At 56.0% G+C, this 13,599-nt stretch overlaps 2 protein-coding genes across 8 annotated transcripts in view; one reads left to right on the plus strand and one right to left on the minus strand.

Annotated features, from left to right (window-relative positions):
- TUBGCP2 (tubulin gamma complex component 2) overlaps positions 1 to 13,599 on the plus strand; it is a 29,308-nt gene that overhangs the window by 11,265 nt on the left and 4,444 nt on the right. For all 7 annotated transcript variants that reach the window (XM_063616392.1, XM_063616395.1, XM_063616407.1 and 4 more), the window contains 9 exons: positions 3,971 to 4,178; positions 4,502 to 4,701; positions 5,040 to 5,229; positions 6,852 to 6,997; positions 7,716 to 7,896; positions 8,339 to 8,519; positions 10,976 to 11,148; positions 11,387 to 11,515; positions 12,677 to 12,797. In XM_063616392.1, the coding sequence (XP_063472462.1) occupies positions 3,971 to 4,178; positions 4,502 to 4,701; positions 5,040 to 5,229; positions 6,852 to 6,997; positions 7,716 to 7,896; positions 8,339 to 8,519; positions 10,976 to 11,148; positions 11,387 to 11,515; positions 12,677 to 12,797 (1,529 nt within the window). The remainder of the gene's footprint in view (positions 1 to 3,970; positions 4,179 to 4,501; positions 4,702 to 5,039; positions 5,230 to 6,851; positions 6,998 to 7,715; positions 7,897 to 8,338; positions 8,520 to 10,975; positions 11,149 to 11,386; positions 11,516 to 12,676; positions 12,798 to 13,599) is intronic.
- On the minus strand, positions 1,247 to 3,974 carry LOC129464006 (uncharacterized). Its single transcript, XM_055244800.2, has 2 exons — positions 3,639 to 3,974; positions 1,247 to 2,237 (listed from the first exon to the last, which is right to left on the minus strand). The coding sequence occupies exons 1-2, from the start codon at positions 3,864 to 3,866 to the stop codon at positions 1,653 to 1,655; spliced, it is 813 nt and encodes a 270-aa protein (XP_055100775.2). The 5' UTR covers positions 3,867 to 3,974; the 3' UTR covers positions 1,247 to 1,652.

A 13,599-nucleotide genomic window follows, 5' to 3' on the forward strand; every position in this document is an offset into this window, starting at 1 on the left:
ACCCGGGTCCTTGAGGGTTCTTCTCCTGTCCCTTCTGCCAGAACTGTGGGGCAGCCTGCAGCAGGCCCCTCCCCAGCCAGCATCCTGGTGCCCTGGTGCAGACCTGCAGGCACCAGAATTGTGTGCGGCACTTATTTCTGAACAACGATTCATAACTCCCATAGATTCTATTACAGCAGTGTTCTCAGAGGCCTCTTAAGTAGTGTTCGTGTAAACAAGATGCAGGTGAGACCACACAGTCATTTCAAGACGTTGTTGGGGACCCGGGATGTGTTCATCTGTCACAATTCATGGGTACATTTTTATTTTTATTTATTTTTAATTCTTTTGAGATGGACTCTCTCTGTCTCGCCCAGGCTGGAGTGCAGTGGCGCGATCTCGACACGCTGCAACCTCCACCTCCCAGGTTCAAGTGATTCTCCTGCCTCAGCCTCCCAAGTAGCTGGGACTGCAGGTGCCACTACACTCGGCTATTTTTTATATTTTTAGTAGAGACGGGGTTTTGCCATGTTGGCCAGACAGGTCTCAAACTCCTGACCTCTGGTGATCTGCCCGCCTTGGCCTCCCAAAGTGCTGGGATTACAGGTGTGAGCCACCACGCCTAGTCAAGTACATTTTTAGATTGAAAAATGAGATTTCACAAACTAAGGACAGAGAGTACCTGCTTATTTTGCCCCATCCCTGTTAGTCCAAACTCAAGAGGCGGTGTGGAGCGCGGTCTGCTTCCCCACTACTCACGTGGCTCTGCGGTGTGGGCACCAAGAGGCCAACCCTTGCCTTTGCCAGAAACCCTGGAGAATGGTGACGTGAAATCCACCTGTTTTCCTCATCCCCAAGCAAATAGAACCCTGCTGTAAGTTAATGAAAAATATAGAAACGCTGCTGTAAGTTAATGAAAAGTATAGGAAACCTTGCTGTAAGTTAATGAAAGGTATAGAAAACAGTCTACTTTGGCCGGGCGCGGTGGCTCACACCTGTAATCCCAGCACTTAGGGAGGGTGAGGTGGGTGGATCACTTGAGCCCAGGAATTCAAGACCAGCCTGGGCAACAGGACGAAACTAGTCTCTACAAAAAATATAAAAATTAGCCAAGTGTGGTAGCGTGCACCTGTAGTCCCCGCTACTCAGGAGGCTGAGGTGGGAGGATCACTTGAGCCTGAGAGGTCGAGGCCACAGTGAGCTGTGATCGTGCCACTGCACTCCAGCCTGGGCAACAGAGCGAGACCCTGTTTCAAAAAAAAAACAAAGAAAACAGTCTGATTTGTGCAGTGTGTTTTCAGTAATAATCCAACTGTGAAAACCCAACTGTGAAGACTTAGGGAGAGAGAGCTGCTCCCTTAGCGGGTATTCAGCGGGCGGCCGGGGCGGCGGTGGGCATCTGAGAGCTCCTGATGATGCCCAGGCAGGCTTCAGAGAAGGAAGCGTGGGGCCCTGTGCCTGGGATCCCAGCAGTGGAGCCGGCTTTTTGGAGCAGGAAGCACTGAGGGGGTGTTCAGGCTTTCCCCCCATGTTTCCCCATTCAGGGAAGGGGTTGTACAAAAGAGGAATGCACTGTCCAATAATGCCGCGGCGCCGTGGGCAGCTCTGAGCGTGGCGGTGATTGGCAGCAAGTGTGTGAGACTTGGCTGTGAACCCTGCAGCCGGCTCTCAGGTCAGGGTGCGGGTGTCCTCGGTACACTCAGCATCCCAGGAAAGGGGTGGCCTCGCCCCACCTCCCTCCCTCCCTGTGGCCACGTGCCACAGGTCCCGGGGTGCCTCCGGCATGGAGGCTGCCTCGTCTCCATTTGTCCGCACTGTCCCTGCCCCCTCGTGCCGCCTGTGCAGACTTGAGAATGGAGCTCACCATGGTGTTCATGTTGGGGCCTGTCTAGCCCCTCACCCCACAATTTGACCAGTGCCACACCAGGGGACCTTGTGTGACCTCGGGTCAGTGTCCTCTGGAAAACACCGTGGAGTGGTGTGATGAGGACGGTGCCGTGGAAAGCAGCAGGACCTTGTGAGCACGAGGCGGCTGCCAGCACTCCACGTGCCCGCCGCGCTCTCCACACCGTGTGGGCGTCCACCTGGCCAGCGCCGCTGCAGCGGTGCCCCTCCCTCTCGTCGCTCCTGTGCAGCGTGTGAAGGTGTTTCTCTGCCTGCGTCCTGTCTCTTCCCCACACCGGCACGGAGGAGCCATGTGGTCGGTGGTCGTTCGGACGTGGTGATTTGCAGGCGACGTTGCAGGTGTTGAGGTGACGCTGAGGATGTTGAATATTGGGGAGGTGAAGCAACTGACTTTTTTTTTTTCTTGAGACAGGGTCTCAGTTCATTGCCTAGGCTGGAGTGCAGTGGCACAATCTCAGCTCACTGCAGCCTCGACCTCCCAAGCTCAGGTGATTCTCCCATCTCAGTCTCCCAAGTAGCTGGGACTGCAGGTGCGCACCATCACATGCAGCTAATTTCTGTATTTTTAGTAGAGACGGAGATTTGCCATGTTGCCCAGGCTGGTCTTGAACTCTTGGAGTCAAGCGATCTATCCATCTTGGCCTCCTAAAGTGATGGGATTACAGGTGTGAGCCACCGCGCCTGGCCTGAAGCAACCCTTGAGGTCCCTCCACAGTCAGGTGGCCAGATCCACACTATCCCCCACCCCACTGCACCCCCACCCCACTGTGAAGCTTCTGTCCACAAGGGCATTGGCCGAGGCTTCGTGGCTGTGGATGAATGAGGCCAACATGGTGGAAAGTAAGTGATGCAGAGTCAGAGGCAGTTCCTGGAAGATGCACTCACTGTTCCTGAAACGCCAAGCCACACCCACTGCTTTAGGAATGGCAGACATCAGGGTCTCGGTTTTATTGGTCATCCTGAGAAGGCCACTGGAGTAATAGAAACGGAACTTGAAGTTGAAAAGTGTAGATCTGCCAGCCTGGGCAACATGGCAAGACCCCACCTTTACAAAAAATTTAAAAATTAGCCCGGAATGGTGGCACGCACCTGTGGTCCCAGCTCTGAGGGAGGCTAAGGATGCAGGATCGCTTGAGCCTGGGTGCTCAAGGCTGCAGTGAGCTGAGATCGCACCACTGCACTCCAGCCTGGGTGACAGAGCGAGATTTGTCTCAAAAATAAAAAAGGAAAAAAAAAAACAAGAACAGTGTGGATCTGCATCAGGATTGAGGCTTTTGCTGAAGGGCTTGCGTTGGTGACGGATTACAGCTGTGCTCAGAGTCCTGAGGCCTGCAGTCACAGGACACTTCCCAGCAGATGTGTGAGGCGGACACAGTGATTTTGTAAACCGAAAGCGTGTTGTATGGAGTCTTCTTGAGCTGCCAGGGCCTGGTTTGGGTGTGGTCTGCTGGCACGGGGCCCTGTCAGGCCCTCGTGGGGACAGTTTCAACATCCTGCTTTCCTCTGGTGCTCCTCCTGGCCCCCCAGGCTTGACCCGCTTGAGGCCGTGGACTGAGAACTTGGTCCTGGGACGTGAGGGGTTTGGTGGGTGACGACCCGTGGCCGTCCTCATGAGGAAACTTAGCTGTGTGTCCTGCAGCCGTCTCATGCTCTCTGGATAGAAATTATCAGAGTTTCTTAACGTTTAAGTGATAGCTTTTTAAAGACAAGGTTTTTTGTCCCAGAGTAACCCAGACTTACCAAGTTGTACTTACCAATGTTGAAAGTGCAGCTTCTGCTGGAGTTGCCTTTTCAACTCCTAACTTCATCTTTTCAAATGTCAGCCTCGTATCTGAGCATTGTGGAGCCCAGTGTGGTGAGATCTTGACATGAGCCACCGCGCCTCCCAGGCCGGCCCCATCCTGCGGCGGTTGGAACTCAGCCTGTGGCTCCCCAGTGGGGTCAGTCAAAGCCAAGTGCAGTGGCTGACCTTTTATACCCATAAACAAAGATGAGCAATAGTGAGACCGACCCTCAGATGAGGACACGTGGCTGTGGGGGTGTGGGAGTGGGGGCCGTGGAGCCACAGTGCTGTCTGTGTCCGCAGGCACGCTGCCCCTGGCCTCGCAGGAGTCGGCCGTGGTGGAGGACCTGCTGTACGTGCTGGTGGGCGTGGACGGGAGGTACGTCACTGCTCAGCCGCTGGCTGGGAGGCAGAGCCGGACCTTCCTCGTGGACCCCAACCTGGACCTGTCCATCAGGGAGCTGGTGAACAGGATCCTCCCGGTGGCTGCCAGCTACTCCACCGTGACCAGGTGGGCACTGGGCGCAGTCCCTGGGGGCCTGCGCTGTTGCGGGGGAGGGGTTAGGTCCCATCCTGATAACCATGGGGACATCTGCGTCGCTTCTAAAGAGAGTGCCCACCTTGGTGACAACTCCGTGCCCGACTCAGTTTTGGAGGGTCTGTGAGTCACCATCCAGGGTCCTGACTCATCTCCTCCTAGGGGCAAAAATTCCCCTCTGGATGTGGGGTTCGAGTGAGTCATTTGCTTCCTGTTTGGGATGAGACTCAGAATATCGGACGTTGTATGTGCCTGCAGCTTGCCTTTTTGAGGAAGTCTGACAGCTTTTCTCATAGGTTCATTGAAGAGAAGTCTTCCTTCGAGTACGGGCAGGTGAACCATGCCCTGGCAGCTGCCATGCGCACCCTGGTGAAGGAGCACCTGATTCTGGTGTCGCAGCTGGAGCAGCTGCACAGGCAGGGCCTCCTTTCGCTGCAGAAGCTCTGGTTCTACATCCAGCCGGCCATGCGCACCATGGACATCCTGGCCTCCCTCGGTGTGTGCCCGCCGGGGGCAGGGGGCAGTGGGTGGCAGGTGTTGAACATAGCACCCATTGTGAGGAGAGACTGCAGGGGCCGTGGAGCAGCTGCCCAGGGCAGGGGCGTGCGGCCAAAGCCCATGTTCCATGTGCTATTAACTTGCAAGAGGAAAGCCCTGGAAGCTCTCACTGGTCAGCTTAAATCAGCAACTACAACCTTACAGTTCGTACATATCCCAAAGAAGCAGCTCCGTCCCAGGAAGAAGGTTGGAGAAGCATGAGGGGCCCCAGCAGTGTTGTTGGCAGGCTGGGCGTGCGCTTCCTTCTCGGCAGTGAGCCCTCCTTTCTCCCCGCAGCCACCTCGGTGGACAAAGGCGAGTGTCTTGGGGGGTCCACGCTGAGCCTGCTCCATGACAGGAGCTTCAGCTACACAGGGGACAGCCAGGCGCAGGAGCTGTGCCTGTACCTGACCAAGGCGGCCAGCGCTCCCTACTTCGAGGTTCTGGAGAAGTGGATCTACAGGGGCATCATCCACGACCCGTACAGGTAGGGCTCCCCGGGACACAGGGGACATGGAGGGCGTGTGCTGCCCTCTGTGGGGGCTCTGGCCTTCCTTTGCTCGTGGTCTCAGGAAAGCACACATCGGGCAGATGTCCGCCTGCTGCCCATGTGGCTCAGGGCAGGAATGGCCCAGCTGCTTATGGCCTTATTCTTTTGTGTGCAGGACATTAAATTGCCTCCAATTAAGTCCTTCAACCTCTTTGGTGCTTGGATTTCCTGATCTAGTGGGGTCTGTTGGCTTCTCTTCAGTGAGATATATTTAAATGCATAAAAATATGTTAGTTCCCAAAGAATTGTATTATGTCTATTAAGATACCGTTGTTGAAATATTTTCAAAAGATACATTTGTGATGTGGAAATATTATTTCTTTACTAATGGACCAAATAAAATCTGGTTTAACGGGCGCCTTTAAAGAAAGCACCTTCACACTTGAAGTGCGTAAATGACGTTTGAGGTTGTTCAGATGACGACGTGGAGATGTCTGGTTTCTGTCAGTGTTGGCCCCACGCACCCCACACGAGCATCATTTTGGGTGTCATGGCCCCGCCTACCCCACACGAGCATCATTTTGGGTGTCAGGGCCCCGCCTACCCCACACGAGCATCATTTTGGGTGTCAGGCCCCATGCACCCGACACGAGCATCATTTTGGGTGTCAGGCCCCACGCACCCCACACGAGCATCATTTTGGGTGTCAGGCTCCACGCACCCCACACGAGCATCATTTTGGGTGTCAGGCCCCGCCTACCCCACACGAGCATCATTTTGGGTGTCAGGCCCCACGCACCCCACACGAGCATCATTTTGGGTGTCAGGCCCCGCCTACCCCACACGAGCATCATTTTGGGTGTCAGGCCCCACGCACCCCACACGAGCATCATTTTGGGTGTCAGGGCCCCGCCTACCCCACACGAGCATCATTTTGGGTGTCAGGGCCCACGCACCCCACACGAGCATCATTTTGGGTGTCAGGGCTTATCATGGAAGGAAATGCTAAATTCCAAAAAGAGGCGGGTGCAGATAAAAACAAGTCAGTTTCCCACCTAGCTCTGCGGACCCTACATTCTCCCTGAGCCCAGGTTAAATACTCTGTTCCAGAGTGAGGTTTGTAGGTTTGTTGGTTTTCTTCTTTTTTTCTTTTGAGGCAGAGTCTCGCTCCGTTGCCAGGCTGGAGTCCAGTGGCACGATCTCGGCTCGCTGCAACCTCCACCTCCCAGGTTCAAGCGATTCCCCTGCCTCAACCTCCCAAGTAGCTGGGACTACAGGTGCATGCCACCACGCCCAGCTGATTTTTTGTATTTTAGTAGAGACAGGGTTTCACTATGTTAGCCAGGATGGTCTTGATCTCCTGACTTCCTGATCCGCCCACCTCAGCCTCCCAAAGTGCTGGGGTTACAGGCATGAGCCACCGTGCTCGGCCCCTAGGTTCGTTTTAGCTCACAGTTGAGAAGTAACTGGTAGATGTGGCTTGGCCCTTGTGGAACGTTACTTGGAAGTGTGCTGGGCTCTGTTAATGTCCCTCCACGCTGCCAGCCTGGAGAAGTGTGTCGCCTGCCTCACAGGCGCCCTTGCTTTGCCTGTGACCGAAGCGCTCCCTGTGGTTTTAGTGAGTTTATGGTTGAGGAGCATGAGCTGCGGAAGGAGAGGATCCAGGAGGATTACAACGACAAGTACTGGGACCAGCGGTACACCATCGTCCAGCAGCAGATCCCGTCCTTCCTGCAGAAAATGGCGGACAAGATCCTCAGCACAGGTGCGGTGCACACGGGGGGACGTGTGGGCCGCAGCACAGCTCTGCCTGGAGAGTTTCCTGCAGCCCAGGCCCTCCCGCCGGGAGCCTGCGCCTCACCCTGTGGGCGCCTGAGCCCGGGTGTCTGTGAATGCAGGGCCGAGGTCAGGACTGGCCCATGGGCTGGGCTGCGGCGCTGATGGTCTCTGTTGCCGGTTCCATCAGGTTTCCATCGCCAGGACTTGGTTTGTCCCTGACCCAGCTAGGCTCTCTCACAGGTGCCTTCTCTGTTTCTCTTCCTGATTTCTACAACTCCATTAGCATGACAGGAAAAACCAGCAAAGACACACGCCTGCCGGCCGGCAGCGTTCCCCATCTCTGACCACACAGGTTAGGGCCTGACCTGGACCCGGGGCAGTGGTGCGGGGACTTGGACTCGGCACATCGGCGCCGTCACGAAAGGGTTAGGAAGAGATTAGCCATCCGGTTCTCATAATGCCTGTTCGAAATTATTTCTGTGCCCTTGGTTAGAAAATTCCAGATGTGCAGAGCCACAGCAAAGCCCTGCCACCACCAGCTCAGTCTGTAGCTGCTGACCGTGACTTACCGGGAAGGAGCAAGGGTGTGGAGCCGCCTCATGCAGCCCAGTTTCCATTCCACTGCCTCCTGTGTAGACAAAGACAGCTGGGGCCTGAGATCGACCGTGTGGAGAATAAAATTTTGAATTTCTATCTGTTTTCAGGAAAATATCTAAATGTGGTCAGAGAGTGTGGCCATGACGTCACCTGCCCGGTGGCTAAAGAGATCATCTACACGTTAAAAGAGCGGGCATACGTGGAGCAGATCGAGAAGGCATTTAACTACGCCAGCAAGGTGCTGCTGGACTTCCTGATGGAGGAAAAGGAGCTGGTGGCTCACCTCAGGTGATTCCGTGCCCTGTCCCTGTGCGGGCGCTCGCCTCCCTCTGACACTGCAGCAGGTGATTCCGTGCCCTGTCCCTCTGCGGGCGCTCGCCTCCCTCTGACACTGGAGGCTGTGGGACGTGGGGCTGAGATCGCTGGGTTTCTTCTGGCAGCTCTGACTTGTCTTTTTGAAAGTGGGCACTGCCGGATGGTCTCTAGCTCAAGGACCTGGCACTCACAGTGGGTGGTGTAGGCCCTGGGTCACCTTGTCCAGGGACCCCAGCTCCCCTCGTTGCCCAGGGCCCACCAGCCCCTTCTCGGCTCCTCCTGCCGCAGCCTGCGTGGTGGTCACGCAGCCCCTGCCTGAGAGCCAAGCGCTTAGCCTGTTGTAGTGTGTTTTAGGGTGATGGCTGTGGCGGGCACCTGCGGGTGGGCACCTGGTCACGTCTGTTCCCTGGCGCAGGTCCATCAAGCGCTACTTCCTCATGGACCAGGGCGACTTCTTCGTGCACTTCATGGACCTCGCGGAGGAGGAGCTCCGGAAGCCGGTGGAGGACATCACGCCCCCGCGTTTGGAGGCGCTGCTGGAGCTGGCGCTGCGCATGAGCACGGCCAACACTGACCCCTTCAAGGATGACCTCAAGGTGGGCGGGGGCGCCGGGGGCTGCCCCCTGTGGCAGGGGCCTTGGAGGGGCTGGGAGGAGAGCACGGCAGAGGCCAGCCCTGTCCCCCACGCCCCGCCCCAGTGAGGCGACCGCAGGGTCTGTTTCCTTCACTCTCGGCTGCGGGGACCGACTTGCCGGGATCGGGGTCTTTGCGCCTGTGCTCGCCAGGGGCGCGGGTCTCGGGTTTTCCTGCATTGCCCTCGTCCGGCCTGGCTTTCAGGTTGTGCTGGCCTCGTGGAATGAGTTTGGACATGTCCCTCCACTTGTTTCTTGAAAGGGTTTCAGGAGTGGTGTTAATTCTTTTTGTTTTTGCCTTTTTGCCGTTGTTTTTTTTTTTGAGACGGAGTTTCGCTCTTGTCACCCAGGCTGGAGTGCAGTGGCGCAATCTCGGCTCACTGCAGCCTCCACCCCCCGGGTTCAAGTGATGCTCCTGCCTCAGCCTCCCGAGTAGCTGGGATTACAGGTGTGCACCACCACGCCCGGCTAATTTTTGTATTTTTAGTAGAGATGGAGTTTCACCATGTTTCCCAGGCTGGTCTTGAACTCCTGACCTCAGGTGATCCACCCACCTTGGCCTCCCAAAGTGCTGGGATTACAGGCATGAGCCACTGTGCCCAGCCGTTTTTTAAAGTAAATATATATTTTATCTGTTTTTTACTTTTTATTTTTAACAGAGACGGGGGTCTCACTGTGTTGCCCAGGCTGGTTGAACCCCTGGGCTCAAGCGATCCTTCTGCCTGCACCTCCCCAGGAGGGTGTTGATTCTTCGGATGTTTGGCAGGGTTTGCCGGGAGCTCTCGGGCCCTGGGCTTGTCTTTGTCGGAGCCTTTTGAGGGGGACTTGGCCCTTTGCTGGCCACAGGTCTGCTCGGTCCCTTTCCTCTTGGTCGGCCGTCCGTCTCGCATCTTGTCTGGTGCACAGTTCATGGGGTTCTAGTATCTGCTTTTTATTTCTGTAAGATTAGTAGTTATATCCCTTCTTTTTCTGATTTTAGTAATTTGAATCTTCTTTTGTCTTTTCTTAGCTGATGTAGCTAGAAATTTGTCAATTTCATTGATCTTTTCAAAGCACCAACTCTTGGGTTTGTTGACTGTATTTTTCTGTTTTGTTTCTCTCTTCTGTCATCTTGGTTACTCTTGTCTGCTGCTTAGGGGTTCAGCGTGGTCTTCTTTTTTCTAATTTCTTAATTTGCAAAGTTAGTTTACAGCTGTAAACATCCCTCCGCGCGCGGCCTTCGCTGATCCTCCAGCGTCGTCATTTCTGTTTGTCTGGAGGTGTTTCTGATTCCCTCTGATTTCTTGTTGGAGCCGTGGGTGGTTTATGTTTAACTTCCACATGTTTGTGAAGTTTCTGGTTTTCCTTCTATTGCTTGTTTCTAACTTTATCTCCTTGTTAGAGAACCGACTTTTTGTGATTTCAGTTTTGTGAAATGTATTGATTTGTGGAGTGGCCCCACATCCATCCTGGAGAGTGTTCCGTGCGCGCGGGAGGAGGGCGCGCCCTCGGTGCTGTTGGGGTGGTGTTCTGCAGGTGGGTCCTGAGGCCCTGTCTTTCCTCACTGATCTGTCCAGCAGTTCTCTCCATGGTTAGAAGTAGGGCACCGAGTCTCCCTGTCACTGAAGAACTGCTTTTCTCCTTGTCATTCTGTCTATTCTTGATTCAGGTATTTTGGGGTCTCCTGTTAGGAGCAGGAATATTTTCGTAGGAAAAATTCCTGGTAGTGAAATTGTTGGGTCAGAATACCTGGCCCTTGTATGACTAGGCTGACCTTGCTGGAGTTGATGGAGTCCAGTCTCAGGACGCCGCTGTCTGCACACCTGCAAAAGCTCCCATCTTGGCTACTCGATGGAGAAGTGACGTCAGGGGCTCATTTCTGCGTTCGTGACAGTCATGATTTCGTCTGTCCGCTGCTGGTTTCTTCTTGCTTTACGCTCTGCCCTTCATTTTCTGTCCTGTCGTTGTGCGATGGTTTTATAGGAACTCTGTCATGGGTGGTTGGAACTTAGCAAATACTTGAATGATTAATGTGAGGACAGTATTACTTGCCTGTAATAACTATTATGTCCCTCATCAAATACGCTTTATTTTTCAACCTGGGCCTGGTGCTTATCATGGTACAAAGGTTTCCATCCTAAGGAATCACGTTTCTTTCACCGTCCCTAGCGGTTTTTCCCTTATACCACCCACAGCAGCAGTGGGTATTTACAAAGTAAGTCATCTGAATTTTTCTTGTTTTATTCTGACGGGAAGTGGTTCAGTTTTGAATTTGATTTATGAGTAGATGTTTGGGTTTTCAAAAAGCCTCTGATGTTTAGAATCGGAATGTAGGGAACCTTACGTCAGCACTGGGTCTGTGAGCGTGGATGGCGGTCAGGGCAGGACTTCGGGTTTTTTCCTTAAAACGGGATGTTCTGTTTCATTTCCTTCCCTCCAAGATCGACCTGATGCCCCATGACCTCATCACTCAGCTCTTGCGCGTTCTGGCCATCGAGACGAAGCAGGAGAAGGCGATGGCCCACGCCGACCCCACGGAGCTGACGCTGAGCGGCCTGGAGGCCTTCTCCTTCGACTACATCGTCAAATGGCCCCTTTCGCTCATCATCAACAGGTGCGGGTCGGCTGCTCGGGCATTGCTAAATCTTCACTCAGGTTTGGCAGAAGCGAGAACCGTGCCATGCAGCGGCCACCTCGTCCCACAGAGGACCCAAGGCGGCTCTCCCTGGCCTTCAGTGTCCGGGGGATTCACGGGCTGTCCGGGGGCCACCGTGCAGACTGTGGAGCACGGATGCCATGTCCACGACGCCGCCGGTCACGGAGGCCTGCCTGAGGTGCCGCCTCTCTTGCAGGAAAGCCCTTACTCGCTACCAGATGCTCTTCAGGCACATGTTCTACTGCAAGCACGTGGAGCGGCAGCTCTGCAGCATCTGGATCAGCAACAAAACCGCCAAGCAGCACTCGCTGCCCTCCGCCCAGTGGTGCGTTCTTCCCCCACCCCCCCGTGTGCCCTCCTGGAGCAGCACTCGCTGCCCTCCGCCCAGTGGTGCAGCGCCCCCCGCGTGCCCTCCTGGTAGACAGCTTTCTAGGCTTCTGGAAGTGTCATCTGGAAGTGCACGTTGGTGGCTTTAGATCCATAATGCTTCATTTTCCTGTCTTGGGGCTGCGCGGCGCTGCCCTCCACCCCTTAGGGGATGCTGGCTCTGTCCCTCAGCCCTCTCTGGAGCCTTGTGGTGACTGCACGGGCGTGGAGACTGCCTGGGCATGGAGACTGCCCAGGTCGGTGTGCAGGACACGAGCTCTTCCCGAGAGCGGGCAGCCACATCTTGCTGGGACCAGAGGTGCTTTGCAGCCGGTCTGTGGCTCTAGGGTGTTGAAAAAAGGGGTCAATGGCAGAGCTTCTTAAGAATTTGTCCAGTCGGGTGCGGTGGCTCATGCCTGTAATCTCAGCACTTTGGGAAGCCGAGGTGGGAGGATTGCTTGAGCCCACAAGTTCGAGACCCGCCTGGACAATGTAACAAGAGCTCATCTCTTAAAAAAAAAAAAAAAGAAAATTATTTTAATTAGCCGGGAATGCCTGTAGTTCCAGCAACTCAGGAGGCTAAGGTGGGAGGGTTGCTTGAGCCCAGGAGGTCAAGGCTGCAGTGAGCCAAGATCGTGCCACTGCACTGCAGCCTGAGTGACAGCAAGACCCTGTCTCGGGGAAAAAAAAAAAAATGAGAAGAAAAAGAACTCATCTCGGTGATGAAGCACAAATATGCATCTGCTGTGTGGCACCTTCCTGGCGTGGGCTCCTGGGGCTCCGAGGGGTCCGTCCACCAAGGAGTCCGCGTCCCAGTCTCCACTGTCCGGCTGGCTGGGGGTGTCCCTGCAGGGCACAGGTTGGTAGACGGTGACAGCTTGTGCTGGGCAGACGCAGGAGCGGCGGCCGTGAGTGGTGTGCTGGGAGGGGCGCCCGCTCTGCAGAGGAAATAGCCACGTCCAGAGAACACCCTCCATGACTGTCCTCCATCCAAAATGTCACTCAGTGGGCGCCTTTCGGGCCGCGTCCTCCATGACTGTCCTCCATTCTCCGTGTCACTCAGTGGGTGCCGCCGGGGCCGCGTCGTCCATGACTGTCCTTCGTCCTCTGTATCACTCAGGTTTGCTGGGGCTTTCACTCTGCGGCAGCGAATGCTAAACTTTGTCCAGAATATTCAATACTACATGATGTTCGAAGTGATGGAACCAACCTGGCACATCCTGGAGAAAAACCTGAAATCCGTGAGTTTTAGATCCACAGATCATAACGTTTGAAAGCCAGTTTCCTCTCACATGATTAATGTGAGGGAGACGGAGTGCAAGAGAGGCAGGGCGAGGGGAGAGGCAGGGAGAGGCAGGGAGAGGGGAGAGGGGAGAGCAGGGAGAGGGGAGAGGCAGGGCGAGGGGAGAGGCAGGGAGAGGGGAGAGGCAGGGAGAGGGGAGGGGCAGGGAGAGGGGAGGGGCAGGGAGAGGGGAGGGGCAGGGAGAGGGGAGGGGCAGGGAGAGGGGAGGGGCAGGGAGAGGGGAGGGGCAGGGAGAGGGGAGGGGCAGGGAGAGGGGAGAGCAGGGCGAGGGGAGGGGCAGGGCGAGGGGAGAGGGGAGAGGCAGGGAGAGGGGAGAGCAGGGCGAGGGGAGAGCAGGGCGAGGGGAGAGGCAGGGCGAGGGGAGAGGCAGGGAGAGGGGAGAGCAGGGCGAGGGGAGAGCAGGGCGAGGGGAGAGGCAGGGAGAGGGGAGAGGGGAGAGGCAGGGAGAGGGGAGAGACGGAGTGCAAGAGAGGCAGGGCGAGGGGAGAGGGGAGAGGCGGGGCAAGGGGAGAGGCAGGGAGAGGGGAGGGGCAGGGAGAGGGGAGGGGCAGGGAGAGGGGAGGGGCAGGGAGAGGGGAGGGGCAGGGAGAGGGGAGAGCAGGGCGAGGGGAGGGGCAGGGCGAGGGGAGAGGCAGGGCGAGGGGAGAGGCAGGGAGAGGGGAGAGCAGGGCGAGGGGAGAGCAGGGCGAGGGGAGAGGCAGGGCGAGGGGAGAGGCAGGGAGAGGGGAGAGCAGGGCGAG

This window comes from Symphalangus syndactylus, chromosome 2, assembly GCF_028878055.3.
Source record: "Symphalangus syndactylus isolate Jambi chromosome 2, NHGRI_mSymSyn1-v2.1_pri, whole genome shotgun sequence".
NCBI lineage: Eukaryota > Metazoa > Chordata > Mammalia > Primates > Hylobatidae > Symphalangus > Symphalangus syndactylus.